The sequence below is a fragment of the Manis javanica genome, chromosome 2, assembly GCF_040802235.1.
Source record: "Manis javanica isolate MJ-LG chromosome 2, MJ_LKY, whole genome shotgun sequence".
NCBI lineage: Eukaryota > Metazoa > Chordata > Mammalia > Pholidota > Manidae > Manis > Manis javanica.
The window spans coordinates 34,055,276-34,073,290 of NC_133157.1; the positions used below are offsets into that span (position 1 = coordinate 34,055,276).

Below are 18,015 nucleotides of genomic sequence, written 5' to 3' on the forward strand. Positions count from 1 at the left end.
TTCTGCTTTTACCTCCTCCCACTATTGGCATGTGCTCTGTTACAGATCACTCCTGCCCTCCTATCTCTGAGCCTTCCTTCAGATCTTCTTAGCTTTGGGCATGAGTGATTGCTCAGACACAGGTTAAATACAGCCTGCCCCAAGAAATATTTCCCAACCACTTCCTTCCCCATGTCCATTAATGGATCTGTCTCTTGTTACTCTTGGATGGAGCTTCTGGGGCCATGTGTCTTTTCCCTTGGGGTTTGTAGATGAAGGTCAAAGAACATATCTTGTCTTTGCATGCCATCTTGCACACAACACAAGCTCAATAAACGCTGAACATCCACTATGCCCTGGCCTCCACTAGGGTACTTGGGAACACAGAGAGGATGGAGACTGGCTATCCACACCCCCCAGGGGTCCCAGAAACTCCAGAAGATGCCATCTCAGAAGAAATCCGTACAGAGGCATTTTGGGCCTTCTCTCTTTGTACACTGCACTGCACCAAAGGAGTTGTTTCCATGAGTTTTACTTCCAAGTTCCTTCTCAGCAAATCAGTAGGCTTTGCCATGACCAAGCCCTGTTCTACAGGGGATGAAGTCTAGACTGTGACTATTTCCAAACAGCTCCTTGGTACATGGAAGGAAGACTTTGCTGGTAGTGACCTATAGCAAGAAATATATGTTCGTCTCTGACTAGTACACATATATCTACTTATATGTAAAACATTTACAAAACAGGACGTACTCTTTCTGTTTGTGAGATCCTTGGATAGTTTCCTTTCTAATTTCATCCTTTAAAGTGTTGGTACTAGCAAATTGATTTCATACCTGTTAACGGGTCAGGAACCCACAGTATGAAAATCATTAGGATACTTGTTAAGACTGTGGAGTCAGAAGGACCCAGGTTTGAATCCTAGCTCTGGCACCTAGAATCTGTGTGACCTTAGGAAGTCATTTCCCTTTATAATAGTGTAAGTCTCAGTTTCTTCATCTGTAAAATGGAGATAACATAGAACCTACTTCATGGAGTTATTGTGAGGATTAAATGGGATAATACAGATGAAGCTCCTGACACAGAGTAAGTGATCTATAAATGTGAACTTTAGACACGGTCGTGAAGATTATGGTTCTTATCAGCACCACTTGGTGGGGCCAGCAGAGCAAAGGCAGGACTCCTGCCTGCTGGGGAATGGTAATCAGGAAGGACTTCCTGGAGGAGGAGGCATTGGAGTAGTGCAGCAGGATGACTGAGATCCACTACTGTCCTCCCAGTGACCAAGAACCCTGTGTGAGCATGCCAGAGACACTTATGTCCTTTTCCGCAAGGACAGACCTGTTCACAAGCATTTTTGGCTGGACCTAGAGCCGACCACATGAGATGCCTTTGCCTTTCACATTTAGGTCTCTAATCCACTTGGAATTGATTTTTGTGTCTGGTGTAAAGTAAAGATCCAATTTCTTTTTTCCACATGTTTCTGAATGGATAACTGGTTACCCCTGCACTGTTTATTAGAATCCATCCTCCCCTGCTGATTTGTACATCACCTCTCGCATATATCAAGATTCCATATATGCCCAGATCAGTTTCTGGACTTGATTCTGTTTCATTGATCTATTTATCTGTCCTTGTGCCAATCCTACCCTATCTTAATTATTACAACTTTATAGTGATTCCTGATTTGGGGAGGCATGTCCCTATCTTGTCCTTCTCCTCTAAGAAGCACCTCAGCTGACATCAGGGCCTGTGCCCTTCTCTGCATGTTTCAGTCAGCCCCTGCTGGAGATGCTTTAAGAACCCTCGGAGCTCTGGACAAGCTGTCCTCAGAGAGACACCATCTCAAGGTGCCTGGGCCTGCAGTATTCCCCTCTTAGACTCACTGCTACCTTCCACCCCAGTTAGCATTTGAGATGCCAAAGAAATATTTTCTAATTCATTTGCAGAAAAAAGCACCAGTTATGTGCCTAAGTCTGAGTCCCCTCTGCCCGACACTTGCCCAGTGGCTCCTCTGGCTTCCTGCCCTGTAGCTCAGTCCTCATCATCCTACCCAGGGTCGCTGCAACTCCTTTCAGAAGACTGCTTGCTTCCCTGTGCCCATCTGCCGAGGACCAAGGACATAGCTCTAGACAGACAGGGACTTGTCCTTTATTGCGAATGCCAGGGTCCTGGAGGGAACTCATCACATTAGAGCTTGGCATGCAAAACCAAATACTTTGGCTTAGGTGTTTGTAAATGTTTTCTTTACCTGAAAACAGGCCTGGGGATTGAGTGAGGAGGAGATCTGTCACGCATGCTTGTAATTTAGTCTGTCCTTGAATGGGAAGACCCAGGTTGGCATCTCCATAGCCTTCTCTGGAGACCATTCTGACAGTAGGTCGGATGCCAAGGAAATTACTCATTGCAAGTGCTGATTTTATGAAATGGAGCATGACTTATGAAAGGAGCATGACTCATGGGCTAAATGCACATGGTTGGTGTGGACTTGTTATGTTAGGTGTATGCACCCCAAAGTTTTCAGCATACAGGTGTTCGTACACTTGTAGAATTCAAAAGCACTTGACAGAGTGGCTCATTTGGTTTGACGTATTGGGTTTGGGTGAGCATTTATGGTGAATCATCCTCTGGACTGGGATTCTGCCATGTCAGCCATGGGCAAAGCCCTCTTTACCTTGAGCCTCAGTTTACTTATGTGTGAAATGAAGGCTTGGGCTGGCTGATATCCCAGATGCCTCTTCACCTTGTTTCTGTGATTCTACATCTGTGGTTTAAGGGCACTGAAATCAAAAGCCTGTCTTTCCTCTTGGCAACAAGATTCTTATTCATCAAGCCTTGCTTTTGGTTCCTGATGTCTCCCTCCCCACATGCAGGAGGATGGTAGTCTCTGGCCACTGGGGCTGGGCGAAGGGAACCTACAGGCCACAGGATGCTAAGCTTGAATTCTTGTGAAGCTATTCTGAATCCTGTCCACCTCTTCAGCAAGGGAGAATTGTTGATTTTGGGCACCTGTCTTGTTCCGTTGAGCCAAATCTGCCCTCTCAATGCCAGGGGTCTGTGAGCCTCCTGTGGGCCTCTGTGCTGGCAGGTGCTAATCCAGCACGGTGGCTCAGCCCAGAATGTGGTGGTAACATTTGACGGGGGTGCGCTGGAGTCTTGATGCTGAGATGTCCTTGTTTTGTTTCTGCTTTCAGACCACTGACTACTCAGCTATGGCCTCGCTGGCTGGAGGGCTAGACGACATGAAGGCCAGCCTGACCAGCCCCACCCCTGCCGACATCGGGGGCAGCGTGCCAGGGCCACAGTCCTATCCCATTGTGACAGGTGAGGGCGCCTGAAGTGTGCGGGATGGCCGGCAGCGGGAGGGAGGAAGAGAAAGAATGCCTGCATGGTGGGAAGAATGGCTTCTTGGTGCTTTTGGACTTGACTGGCCATTTTTGTTTTAATGTGGTTATGAGAGTCTGAGAACAGATCAGGCAGGAGACCGATCCTGCAGCTGCAGCTGCAGCTGCGATAAAACTGCCTGTCCAAATGGGCTGTGGGCTGGGAGGGATGGCAGGGAAGCTTTATGTCCGAGGAACCCCAGTGATTTCAGGATCCCCTGTAAGGTCTGGGATTTATCCCTCTCATGAGAAGGGCAGCCCTGGCTGGTGGGCCTGGAGGACAAGCAGAACTCCTGGCAGATTGTCACTGGTATTTCAGATTTCCAGACAAAGGCTAAACTCACGAGGGCAGGAGGTTTAGGCTGGAAGGTGCTTGGGGTATGCAAAGCAGCTGCCTTTATGGAAGGCCCAAGGCCACCGTGTAGCTGTCAATGTGAAGATTAAGAGTTTGGGCCCTGCAGGCACACTGCTGGGTTTGAACACAATGCCATTCACTAGCTCTGTTATCTTGGGTAAATTATGTAAGAATTGGGGCTGTGGTTTTTTTAAATTTCTAAAATGGGAATGTGATGGCGCCTAACCCATAGTGTTGTTGTGAAGATTAATGTGTTAATACATATAACACACAGCAAACACCCAGTATATGTGTCTATTATTATTCTTGTCCAAGCCTTCTTCTGGTGGCCGGTCACCACTGGGTCTGCTGCTGCTGAAGGGGCTGGGCTGGAGAGCTGGACAGGCAGACAGCCCTTCCTGCTCCAGCAGCACTGGGATAGTGCAGAGCGACAGGCTCTGGGAGGGTGTGCAAGCTAGCAGGCAGGCAGCAGTGTCAGATACTGTATAGACCAGAGGGTGGGAGGCTGGGGGGTGCACTTGGGCCAGAACCTAGGGTGCAGCCTGAGGGGGCAGATGTCCCTGTAAGCTGGTGGACAGAACACAGTATGTAGTGACTGAGACAAGGGGTTCCTGGAAATGCAGGGATGGCTAAGGTTGTGCCAGGGAAGCTGTGGGCTGGACTTGGATCAGAACTTTAGGGAAAGGGGCTAGATGACATAGGGTCCCATAAACCCCAAGGCAGAGCGTGTCCTGCTCAGACCTGGGCTGACAGGCTGGCACTGGGGTTCATGGGGCTCAGATAGAAGCAGCAGGGACCCTGTGTGAAGATCTGGGCTCATTCAAGTGGCAAGGGTGGCAGTTCCCTGTCCACCTGAGACGGAGCAAGAGCCTGGAGGGCAGCTGAGCTTACAGGTAGGGAGGATGCAACACTGGGTCAGGGAAGGGGGTGGGGAGCTCCAGTCAGTGAGCCTTTGCTAGTATCATAGATGTTCCATGACGTCCTCTCCCCTGGTGCATGAGAATCCATGGCAAGACCTCTGATGACACCCCCATTTTACAGATACAGAAACCAAGTCTCAGGATGGGCAATAACTTGCCCAGTATAAGGGGTAAGGGGAAGAGTTGGAACTGACCTTCAATCTCCTAGACCCTGGGTCCTTATTCTTTTTAAAAACCTACAAATAACTGGGGAGGTGAGGGTAGTAGAGTGGGAAGAAGCCTGGACTAGTTAATAATAACAATAATAATAACTGTCATTTTATTGAGTATTTACTGTGTACCGGGTGCTCTGCTAGGAAGGAACTCTGGGAGGTGAGTACTGTCATTATCATGTCCAGTTCACAAATAAAAAGACTGAGTTTTGGGGCAATTAAGTACCTTGCCTAAGGTCATAGCTAGTGAGTGGTGGAGTTAGACTTGAACACCAGGGCTTGGACAGTTGGCCACTTGGTCACACAGATAATCCAGGGGCTGATCCTGGTGCTGGTACTTCCTTGCTGTCTGACTTTGGGCACATCTTTGAGACTCAGTTTCTCCCTCGACAAAATGGTCCTGGTCTCTCAGGGCCCTTGGGAGGATCAGATGAGATCCTGGAGGGGACTGCTCTACAAAAAGGTCTGTTATGGGATTGGAAGGCGTGGGTTGGGCAGTGTATTCTACCTTTTGTGTACAAGCGAATTTGGGTGAAAAGTCACCCAGTAAGTGTTCTACTGAAGGGGTGAACTGGTGGCCAGCCAAAAGGCTAATCCTGCTCACGGATGTAGTTAGTTTGGCCCACATAGGACTTTAAAAAAATTTGAGCCAACATTTAATAAATAAAAATCTGAATCTCTGGCTTCCCTTGAGAAATGAAAAGATCTGTCCACACCGGGCCATGTGTTGCACATGGTTGTGGTAAGTGGGGGCTCAGTGGCAGCTACCCCTCAAGACAGCACCCCACCCCAAACTGTTCATTTATCTCACACCCCCAGTCTGGAAAGGGATCAGAGTTGAACACCCCTGATTTAGAAGGTCGGTGCTGAGAGCCGACCCTCTCTTGGGTGATTTAGCTGTCTGAGGGTCTGCAGAAGGCTTCAGTGGGCCAGAAGGAGACTGAAGTCCAGCTCCAACTCTTCCCCTTGCTCCTTATATTGGCAAGTTATTGCCCATCCTGAGACTTGGTTTCCATATCTGCAAGTCTAGGTGTGGGCTGGGTTTTCAGGTAAACTCCTGACAAAGTTCTTGTTCGGATGCCAGACTAAAGTCAAAATTATGCTCTTTTTTTTTAAATGTTTTTGAGATAATTCTAGCCTCTGACACTTTGTGTTGCTTCAACTTTCATTCTTCCTAAAAACAAATTAAATTACCTGCTGTAGAGTAGCAAAATGACTCAGGGTATTGGATGGCTATATTTTCTGCCTGAGGGAAATATTTTCTGCCTCATTCTGCAAAAAGTAAAGATACTGGCCTGTTGTGTGTGCCTCGCTACAGGGGTATGTGTTCCTGGGTGTTTGTTGCTGTAGGATATTTCTATGGAGGACCACATAGGGTTATGAAAGAAAAATAAGAGGTAGCAGAGGAAAAGCTGTTGGGAAAATCAGTGTTGCATTAAAGGAGGAGCTCTTGTCAATCTAAGACCACTTCATGATCACATATAATTCTGAGCTATTTTATTAAAAAATCTTTATTCAGTTTATTTAAACTAAAGAAACCACAATTCATCTACTTCTTGATTTTGCTTTAAAAATATTAGAAGTTTTCTAATTATAAATATAATCATTAGTTTTCTTGTGCATAAACCCTGGCTAGCTAGAAAACATAATAGAAGAGAGGAGTCCATTAGCAATAGCACCAAGAAAAGGACAAAAAGGTAGAATGCTGAGGAATAAACTTTAAGACTCCACTAAGGGACATAAAAGGATAAATGGAGAGATATAGCTTGTTCTGGGATAGAAAGATTCAATATCATAAGGATGTCAGTCCCCCCTAAGTAAACTATTAATCCAAAGAAATCTCAATCAAAATACCAACAGAATTAATTTTTTTGGAACTTGTCAAAATGATACTAAATACTGGAAAAATAAACACTGAAGGATAGTTGGGCAAATTCTGAAATAGGAAAAAGAGCAAAAGTCTTCGCATATTTAGAAACTTTATGATAAAGTTTTATCAATTAAAACTGTTATTGAAACTGAAGAGAGCAAATGGCACAGCATAGAGTCCAGAAATAGATCCAAACATAAATGAATATTTATAAATGCAGCATTTAAAATCAGGAAAAGATAAATAATTCAGTTAGTGGTGTTGGAACACCTAGGAGCCATACCTCAATTTTTATATCAAAATAAATTTCAGGTTGATTTAAACCTTAAATGCAAAAAATGAAACCATGATATGAAATAAACCATAAAATGAAACTAGAAAAAAAATGTGGGACATTTTTTATAATGTTAGAGTGGGAAAAGCCTTTTAAAATCTGTCCCAAATACAAAGACAAATAAAAATAATGTAAGTGACTGTAACAATGTAAATCTTTCAAATGTATGTTAGAACATCCAAAAGACAAAGAATAAAATCGAAAAAAAAGAAAGTGGAACACAGATGACAAAAAACTTATTTCCTTAATATATAAAGAGCTTCTAGAAATAAATAAGAAAAAGGTAGAAAAAAACAGGTAAAGGATATGTATAGGTAATTCATGGGAAAAATTGCAGATGTCCAATAGCATATGAAGATTTTCACCTGACTTATAATTTTAATACTGCAAATTAAAACAATCATGAGGCACTTAAAAAAAACATCAGTTTCTCAAAGACTGAAATGTTTCTTGAGGTCTGGTACTGGAGAGGTAGGAGAAACATATTTTCATACACTGTCACTGGTGTATAAATCAGTATAAAACCTTTCTTGGAGAGAAATTTGGTAGATACTCAATATTTTAAATGCATATTCCTACCCTCTAACCCAGAACCTTTATATTCATGTTTAGGACTTCATCTCACAGACATATTTGCACAGATGCACACTGATTCTTATATTTGTATAATAGTTACAGGAGTTTGTATAATGGCAAATAAATGGAAACAATGTAGTGAATATCAACAGGAGCTGGTTAAACAAATTATGGCTCCTTCACACCACAAAATCCTATGCAACCACTCAAAAGAATTAAGTAGAACTATCTGTTAATATGAATAAACACCCAAGATATATTTTTAATAAACAACTTATACAATAATGTGTTAAGTAATATCTCATTGGTATGAAAAATGTAAAGAGGCACAGACACATACAGGCAGGTCAGATGCATGTATCTGAGGATTCAGGAGGAGATTCCCAGTCCTTCTTCCTGCTTTATGGGGTGTTGTAGTGTTGTGCTGTCACTGGGGTTCTCTGCGTGGGTCCCCTAGCATCCCCTTGGAATAGCAGATATTAACAGTGCCCCTTTACTCTTCCTGAAATTAAGTTCATAAAAAAGTATAGCCTATGTTCACATCTAATTTCAAATAAAATCAAAAGAATGCCTTAACTATGAGTTTAAGGAGAAATAAAAGCAAAATTGTTTTTTAATTAAATACTACCTACTTTGGTAAGTAAATACTCTGCAGGTCTAAGCTGTGAGACATAATGAAGTAGTCCGGGGCTTGCCTGGTGCATAGATGCACTGTGAATGCAGCAGCTTTGAGCATAGACTCATGCGGGAGTGTGCATGTAGGGATTCACACTGACTGCTGCTGCCAGTGTGATTTTATTAATAGGTGAGGAGCTCTTGGCAAAACTCCAAGTAAAACAACATGTGAGCTTTGCTCGGTTTACATGGTCTTTGCATTCCCAGAAAATTCAGTGTATATTAATACCATGGAAATTGCAAGTTCACATTTATATGTAAATGAAGTTCAGTTCCAGATTCAAATAATTAAAACAGAATTTTCACCTACACAAATGTTTGGCAGGACATGACCATAGTGCAGGATGAAGGAAAACTTTTCATTGTGTGGGACTATTCCACTAAGCCAGTAATGTCCCTCAGTCATATAAAAGCCTCCACAAATGTTCAAAACACCTTCTAAGGGGCAGTTGCAAATCCCACTGTTAGAGAAAACTGTTAGAACTCCTGGAAGGAATGCCCTCAAGAGCTATTAGGGTGGGCCTCCGTTCCCCACGTGCCATTAACCTTGTTCCTGGATGTGTTGACACAGTTCTGAATTCTTCAGAGGAGAGCCTGAATCTTCCAGCGCCACGCCTTACCTTCTTCCGTCCCCACAAACAGAGCATAGTAGGCACTCTGTTGGACTGTGAGCCCAGTTCAGGGCTCTAGCTGGGCTGTGGGCCTGGAGTGTGGGTGGGGGCGGGTGGCTTCTGTGCTGCTCCATTCTGGCCCTCACACTAGATGCTGCCCAAGGAAGATCTCATTAGAGAATGAGTCGATTTCTCTCCATCATTTATATGCCACATTAAATATTACGTTAAATGCCTGTTCTACCAGCCAGGGCCACTATTCAGAAGCTGCTCCCCATTTGCAAGCCAGTGACATGGCCAGCCTGTTCCTGCATTGTCAGCAGTCTGGGACCATCCTGACGGGGACTAATTACCTGCAGGTGTGTCCTTGGGCCACAGGCTTGCTGATGGGGCAGCCACTGTGCCTACCTGTCAGGGAGGACAGCGGGTGGGGTGCCAATCCCTCTGCCTCTGCTCATTCCCTCCTAGTGAAGAGCCCAGCAGTCCTGCCCTCAGCTGTGTCTGCCTGACTTTTGCCTGGGAGAATGAAAGAATGGGGCCGTCCTATGTCCTTGCTGGCTGTGGGAGTTCTGTTATGGGCCCCATTGTACAGATGGAAAACCTGGACATGGAGGCTAGTGACTTGCCCACAGTCACCCAGCTAGAGTATGGTAAAGCTGGGCTTCAAGCCAGGCAGTCTGGCTTTTCTGCTGACATTCGCAATTACATGCTTGAAGAAATACCCTCTGGAAATCTAAACCAGGACTTTTTTAGTCCATTCCACCATATATTGTCAGCAGGCCATGGAGGTCAGGGCCCTGTGTGAGCCCCACTACCTGCTCTAACCCCCACATAGGCTTCCTGTGAGGATTACATGTGTGGTCTATGCAGGGTCACAGCATGGTGAACACTTTAACAAATAGTAGTTATTAGGATGTTTCTGGACCCTTGTACCAAAAAGTCTGGCTGGGTGCTAGGCTGCTCCAAATGGCATTTATTCATCTTTCTGTGGGGAGAACCTCCTTTTACCTGTTTTTTTTTCTGAGCCTTTTTGGGGTTCAATCGGACCCAACTAAATGCCTCTTCCCTTGGAGTGAAATCATAATGAATAACAAAAGCAAAAATATAAGAACGCCTTATGTATCCAGGCTGGCAAAAGGTGCTGTGAAAAACGGCAACTGAGGGCACAGTCCAGCATAATATCCCCTAACCAAACCCTCCGCCGTGGGGCTTCCCTAGGAGTCCCGTGGAAGGTGCTGAGGTGTCTAAGGTGTGTCCTTGGAAAGTGAGCATGGTATCAGGAGTTACTGTTTATTGGACTGTCACTCTGGGCCCGGCTGGGAATACCAGGGTGGTCCTGGCAGAAGTCCCTGCCCTCGCTGGGCTCATCTGCTGGGGAGAACCAGACAATTCACAGCAAACACAGAAAAAAATGTACAATGTGACTGCATAATGGCATGTGCTCTGAAGAAAGCAAACGGGTTGAGAGCCGAGAGCAGGGGTTGAGGGGATATGGCCAGCAGGGGCGGGGACGAAGCAGAGCCTCTCTAAAAAGATGGCATCTGGTCTGAGATCCTAACGATAAGAAGCTGTGGGAAGATTTGGGGGAAAAGGGTCCCTGACAAGAGAAGCCTCAGACAATGCCTTTAACTGTGAAATGAATGAGCAAATGAGATTCAGAAACATGGGACCATTTCTCAGTTCTTTCTCCAGTGTTGGGCCCAGCCCATAATCAGGCCTCACCCAGCCCTGGGATCTATTCTATGTCAGGGCTCGGTCACCTCTGGTGATGGGGATTTCACTACCTCCAAGGCAAAGAATCTTTAAACAGTACTTACCTGAAACTCTTCTCCATTGAGTGATTTCCTTTCCTGCTGGCAAGCCAGAGCTAAGGTGTCTGCCAAGCCCAGGCCTGCATCCATGCTCTGAACTCACAGACCCAGCCACTGCCTTCTCTTGGTATTCCATGCCCCGCTGTCTAGTCCAAAGATTGTTTGGTCTGCACAGTGTTTTTTAAACTTAAAAAAAGAGCTTAGACTTAACATTTTAAAGATCAGAGGAGAGCAGCCCACATGCCGATTGGTAGGGGACTGTTTTAAGTAAAGAATAGCTCATCTGTACAATGAGGTGTGGTACAGCTATAGGAAAAAATGAGGAAGCTCTTTATTTCCTGACAGGGAGGGATTGCTGATATACATTATTCATGAAGAAAACAAGAATAGTGTGTACAGAATGCACCTTTTGTGTAAAGAAGGGAGGGACAATGGGAATGCATATTATATTTGTGCACACATGCATAAAGAAAATCTGGAAAGATGGTCGGAAATTTAATAACCATGTTCAGGCAGACGCTGCAAACTGGGTATGGAAAGAAGACTTTCTACTGAATCCTATACATTTTTAAGTTTTTGAGCCTTGTCAATATATCACTATCAAAAAGTTAGATCTGAAAGTGCTTTAAAAATCAAGAGATTTAACGTAGAGTTTAAAAAGTCTAAGTTCTCTTGAAAAATGGGAAGACTTGTCCACATTTCCATGCAGCTGCGCTTGGGTAGAGCTGAGAGGTGGTTGCCCCTCTAGATGAGCTGGCCCTCTCCTGTTTGCCTGAGACTCTACCTGCCAGTTTCTCTGGCTTTCCTTGCCTGTTGGCCCCTGTGGGTGATGAGTTTTTGACCCTGCTCCAGGCCCCTTTCCTGTCTCCTCTAGCTCCTACTCCTGCCCAACAGAAAACCCCTCTGTCTAGCCAGGAAGGGCTGCCCTCAGGCTGTCCACATGGCCTTGTGTGGCCCTGACTCCAGGCCTCTGCTCAGGCCATTCTGCCTGCCTGGATGGCTTTCCCCAAATAGCAGCTCAGTGTGTAAGTCATCCAGTAAGGAGGGTATGGAGTGCTGAGTGCCGAGTTCTTGAGAATGTGCAACAATACAGCATTTCATCCCAGGGCAGTGACATTACACTCTCTCCAAACTACATGTTGCAGGCCTGCTTCAGGGCACCACAACTCAGAGAGAAAATTCAATATCCAATATTGGAATTTTCCCCAGAGATGCAAGGCTATTTACATACCAGAAATAGTCAAGGTGAACTCCATTGGGATTTAAAGTATTTGGTCTGGGATTGTTAAAAAGATAGTATAGAAACCTAGAACTTTGGAATCTTAGTGTTGGAAGGATGCGCAGAGGCTCAGAGAGGCTGGACGTTTGGCCATGTTCAAGCCAAAATGAAGTTCAAGCATCTCTGTAATTAAAATGCACATCAAAGGAAAAGTACGATTTGCTTTCAGGTTAGCACACTGTTCCCAAGAACTATTTGTTGAAAACAATGAATTAATATTTGTGTAAAGTACAGTGTTAATTTAAAAAAATTTCAGCAGAAGGTACTCTAGTTGTTTCTGACCTTGTATTTTGTAAGATAAAAATAAACAAAGCTGGATGGCCATCCAGGTAATGCACTCATAGATTTTTACACTTGTGGACAGCTTGGAAACGACCTTTCCAAATAGCCTTCGAGTAGTTCTCTGAACCTCCGGCTTCCTAGCCCACCCTGCTGTGATCCATCTTCCTAATATAGCAATTTCATTAGTTTGTTCTTTCCTCAGAGATCTCCACTGCCTTGCCTTTGTCTGGAGGAGAAAATGCACCAAATTGTAGCACCTGGCCATTCATCATTTACTCATTCATTCATTCATTCATCTCTCCATCAATATCCAGCTCCTTCCCAGGTCAGACCTAGGCTGGGTCTTGAGGGTTGCAGTGTCGTTGTCCTCAACATACTCATAGTCTGATAGGGAGGAGGCAAATGTGGACATACCTACAAGGCAACACAAAACAAAACAAACAAACAAACAAAAGAATTAGAAATACCATGGAAGAAGGCAAGTTTGAGGGCACAGAAGAGGGACCCATCACTTGTCATTGACTGGGGGGGTGGGGAATGTTTTGCGGAGGAGCAGAAGTAAGCTGCTCTGAGAGAGCCTTGCACACTTGGCTTCTTTGCTCTGAAGCTTGGTTTAGTCTCTCAGAGCCCCCTTTCATAATTTCTTTTTAATCACAAAATAATACAAGCTCATAGTGAATAAATTTGAATGGTGCATACATATATATAGTAACATGTGCCCATATCCTCTGACCCCATTCCTAACCCAGCCTTCTGACATTGCCAGAGTTGGTGGTTTGGTATATGTCCTTCCAGAACCTTATATTATATTCATCAAATGAGTTGATATTTCAAATGCACAAAAGCCCTGCCTGGAACTCGAGTGCTATCGAAGTGGTGATTTAGATTTTGAAGTTTAGGAAAGCAGCCTGAGCCAGAGAGCCTGGGGGCCCTCCATGGCGATGGGATGGTGGAAGAGCCCACCAGAGCTGGGATCTACCTAGGCTGGGGAGCAGGCCTGTGGCTTCCTATTCTGGAGGTTCTGTTGGCTTCTTGTATATTTCTAGTTGCTGCTATAATAAATCACCAGAAACTTCATGGCTTAAAATAACACAAATATATGATAGTTCTGGGGCCAGAGTCTAAAATCAAGGTGTTGGCAAGATTGCTTTCCTTTTGGAGACTCCAGGGGAGAATCCATTTCTTTGCCTTATCCAGCTTTCCGTACAGGCTGCCTGCATCTCTTAGCTTGTGGCTTCTTCCTCTATCTTCAAAGCCAGAAGAGTAGCATATTGTCTTCTCTTTGACATCTGCTTCTGTGTCACATCTTCTAGGATCTGACTCTCCCGCCTCCCTCTATAGGGACCCTTGGTGATTCCATGGGCCCACCTGGATAATCCAGATTCATCCCCACATATCAAAATCCTTGATTTAATCACATCTGCAAAGTCCCTTTTGCTTTGTAAGGTGACATATTCACAGGTTCTGGGGATTAGGACATAGACATGTTTGAGGGACCACCCTTCTGTCCACCATAACTCCCCAGTGCCCAATGTAAAGTCTCTGTGAGGACTCCATATCTGCTCATACCGGGCTGACCCATCACACGGGAAGGGATCAGGCACCTTTTTGCTCTGTTTCTGTCTGACCTGCCCCCAGCACCTCTGCAAGCACTGGCCAGTCCTCACTCTGTCTCCTCCACCTGCCCCAGCATTGTGACAGTCATGCCTTCCCAGGTGCTCATGGTCAAAAGACTGGACTGTTGGTGCTGGAGGGGCCCTTACAAATCATCTAGTGCAACTTCCTTGGTGAGCAGACGGGGGCATTGAGGACTGAGGACTCAAGATGGCCCAAAGTGAGGAAGCTCTGGAGTCCACGTCCCTTGACTTCTATTCTGGTGCTTCATCCTCCATGCCAGACTCAGCCTTCCAAAGTGGACTTCCTTCCAGAGAGGGGCTTTTTTCCTCTTCTATCCTAATTTCTCAGCCTGACTGGTCCACTGCCAGCTGCCTACCTCATCTGTGAAACTGCCCAATGGAACCCTGTATAAAGGCCTGTCTTTTTTCCACCTTCCAACTCAGCTAGACCTGGTCCTGCAAGCCTTTGCTTCTGCCGGTTCCTTTGCTTCGGATGCTTCTGTCATTTGCCCAGAGGTGGCGACAATCTGCTGTGGGAGGAGGAGCCCTGGGCTGACCTGGAGGCAGGATCACAGATTGTCATCCCAACTCTGCCGTAACTCCTTTGTGGCTTTGGGAAGACCCTTCCTTTCTCTGAGCCTATTTTCACATCTGCCTAATGGAAATTATAATCCTGGCTCATCATCGCCCTCTGGGACTGTGGAAGTCCACATGAGCTGTAAACTGTAAGGAGCTCTGCCCCTTCTTGTGATCTCACAGAGCCTGTGCCACCTTGACAGTGTCATATGTTGAGTCCTATCTCCTAGCAGGAGAGTGGATGGGAGCTGATGCAGGGCTTTGCCTGTGAAAGGCTCTCAAGACACCTGCTGAAGGACTGAGGAACCAGCAGGCCTGCCAGTCTCTCTGCCCATGTGCATTCAGGGCATGTCACCAGGGAGCAGCCTGCAGGTGCCACCTCCTCCATGAAGACCTCCCCGAATACCTCACAGAGTGATGTCCCCCTCATCTAGGCCCTGTATCATCCCATATGTTATCCCATTGTGCCTTGATTTATAATTCTTTGTTACAGGCCTGATTTTCTTTTCAGATCATGAAGTTCTGAATCATGGGGCTTGGAACATAGTAGGTACTCAGGAAATGTTTGTTGAATAAATGAATGGATGGGCGAATGGATGAACAAGCTGTCTACTATGATTGGTTGTTACTAATTGCCCCCAAACCCTTCCCTCCTAGGTTATTGACATGATTTACATACTCACATACACATCTTTGATGAGCATAAGGGACATTTGAATGCAACAAATCATCACAATTGTCATCATTTCTTTCCAAATGCTTTGGTTCTGTCGAGCTGCTGCCTTTTTCCCTCCAGAAAAAACATGTGTCTGATTTATCTTTATTAGCTTTTATTTTCTACCTGAGGGGCTGTAGAACTTCTACTCCCACTCCTAGGTCTTATATAAATTTTTGGTAAGGCTGGTTTCAACATTAATTTTTAGGGGCACCTGCTGCCCTTCTGGACTTGCCCATCCAGACCCACTAGTTTCTTTCTTAAGCCTCTGCTAGCCCAGGTCAAGGATGGTGTCACATGCTTAGCACAAGATTAGGGTGTTCAAATAGCCTGTTTTGAGTGCTTGGCATCTAGGATGAAGGATAGGATAAAGGCTCTCTTCCCAGACCTGATCTCAATCCTGACCAGAATCCAGGAAGCCAGGAGTCACCAGTGGAAGGGATAACTAATATTTGCCTCCTACTCACTAGGTACCAGGCATTGTTCTTAGCATCATACATTTGCTAACTTGTCTAGTCTGCACAACAACCCTATGAGAGAGTTAGTCTAACTATCTCCATTTTTCTGATGCGAACACTGAGGCACGGAGGAGTACAGAAATTTGCTCAGGATCGCACAGCTCCTAAGGGGTGGAGTCAGGTTGCAGATGCCAAGTAGTCAGATTCCAGCTGCTGCACACTTGACCCCTGTGCCACACGGCTTCTCACCAACCTGTGTGTCGGGGGCTGGCAGGAGTTCTGGCTAGAGAAGGTCTGAGTCAGGCAGAGCCTGATCTGGAGAACAGGCCACAAACAAGGCTGACAGGTGGATCAGGGGCCACACATGGGGTTCATGTCTGATGTGGCTCTTTCCCAGCTGGCCCGGCAGCATTACAATATCTTTCACAACCGGTAGTGTCAGTCTGGAGAGTTGCTCAAAAGGTGTTGCAGAAAGAAGACTACAGCTGGCACAAGTAGCCACCTGTGCCAATATAGAGGTAGATTACAAAAAGATACCTGTGGCTTTATTATTATCTTTAAATCTCATTTGTACTAATGAGACTGATTAGTGTAAGACCCCATAGAACCCAGCCTGGGGCTGTGGAGCCCAGAGTGTGGTGGCCTGTACCCCCGACACTCCCCCTCTGGTCCCGCAGCCTGTTGTCCCTGGCTCTGACCCCAGGCTCACAGGGCCTGGTCTGGGCTGAGCCAGGCTGCCTGGAGCAGGCCCAGCAACCGTCCATGCTCTCTGTGAGCTAAGCACCCCTCCGGCAGGGATCAGCCCTGCCCACGGTACCCCCTGGGGGAATCCCTTCTTTGACCTTTGTAATTATTCCTGCTCAATCTTCCTTCATGTTTTTCCCTCCTCCCTTTTCGAGGTGCTCAGCTCCTGCACTCCCTCCAGTGTATTAAGGATGTGAGTGAAATTGATGACCGGGATGTCTCAGGTCTTTATGATGATGAATGACTTTCACTGCCAAAGCTTTTATTGTCTGTGATTTGGGAAGAAGGGGGAACTGATATATCAAGGCTGCCTGTCACACCATTTAATACAGTTATAAATCCTGACGTCACTAACTGGTGGTCAGGAGCCGGAGAACTCCACCGGCCGCCACTTTGCTGAGCCTTTATGGATTTTTTTCCCTCTTGCCTTTCTTTGCTTGACTGTCACAATTGTGTTTTGGGAGGAGGGATGGGAACAGCTGGATGATGACTTCAAAAATTCCAGGGGCAACCTGGGCCAAAGAGGAAAGTGCAAGCTTTCCCCAGGCTCAAGGAAGGAGCAGATGGCGGGCCTTTGATTCTTAGGTGAGCAAGGAAATTGTTCAGTGAAACCAAATCCCAGAAGTATGCTAATGCCTTCTTGCTCCTGCACCACACTTTATGGTTTACAGAGTGATTTTACATCTGATATTTTTCAGATCTTCCTTCTCTCCTTGGGTGGCTGGGTTCTGTGGAAGTCTTAGACTCCATCAGTCTCATTAGGAAAAAGAGATTTGTAGTTAATAAAAAAAACCATGGCAGGGAGAGACTTGATCCCCATTTTACAGAAGAAGAAACTGAGGTTCAACAAGACAAAGTGACTTGGCCAAGGTTATGGCACATCAGGCAGATGTAGACAGTGACTCCCCAGGTGATGCAACAGGGCATCACCATTAGAAATTGGGGGCCTGGAGTCAGGTGACTCTGCGTTCTAGTCCTAGGCTCACCACTGTCTAGCTGCTGACCTTGGGAAAGCCACTTCAATTTTCTGAAATTGAAATGAAATGAAAATAACACTCTCCTCATAGGCTTGTTGTGTGAAATAATGCATGTAAGATTCTTTTTAGCAAGGTTTCCTGCCCCAAAAAGTACTCGACAAATTTTTCTGAAAGTGGAACTACAATGAGAGAAGAGCGTGGTGGACATCACAGGAGCAAGAGGAGGGCCACCCATGCCTACCTGGGTGTGGGTGGGTGTCCAAGGAAGGCTTCTTGCAGGAAGTGACCCCTGAGCTGGTTGGAATGGGTAGGAATTAGCAAGGCTGGTAGGGTAAGTGAGGAAGAGCATAGCAAGCAGAGGGAACAACATGATAAACGTGAGAAACAGCACAGGGTGAGTGGGAAAGTGCAGGCTTCTCCAGTGGTGAGAGGTGCAGCTGGAGCTGAGGGAGGGGTCAGAGCATGGAGGCTGCCAAGGGCCTGAAACCAGAACCTCTGGCTGCCGGGGAGTCCTGAAGGACTTTAAGTAGGGAGTGGCCTTAAATAGGGGTCTTGACAGAGGGTGGGTGTAACGAGGAAGAGACTCAGCAAGAAGACTGAACTCATTGAAGGTGGTTGTAAAAGTCCAGGAGGGAAAGGATGAGG

General features: G+C 45.8%; 1 protein-coding gene across 6 annotated transcripts in view; it reads left to right on the plus strand.

Moving 5' to 3' along the window:
* Positions 1-18,015, plus strand: part of PAX5 (paired box 5) — a 187,704-nt gene that overhangs the window by 100,895 nt on the left and 68,794 nt on the right. For all 6 annotated transcript variants that reach the window (XM_036996590.2, XM_036996586.2, XM_036996591.2 and 3 more), the window contains one exon: positions 3,171-3,300. In XM_036996590.2, the coding sequence (XP_036852485.1) occupies positions 3,171-3,300 (130 nt within the window). The remainder of the gene's footprint in view (positions 1-3,170; positions 3,301-18,015) is intronic.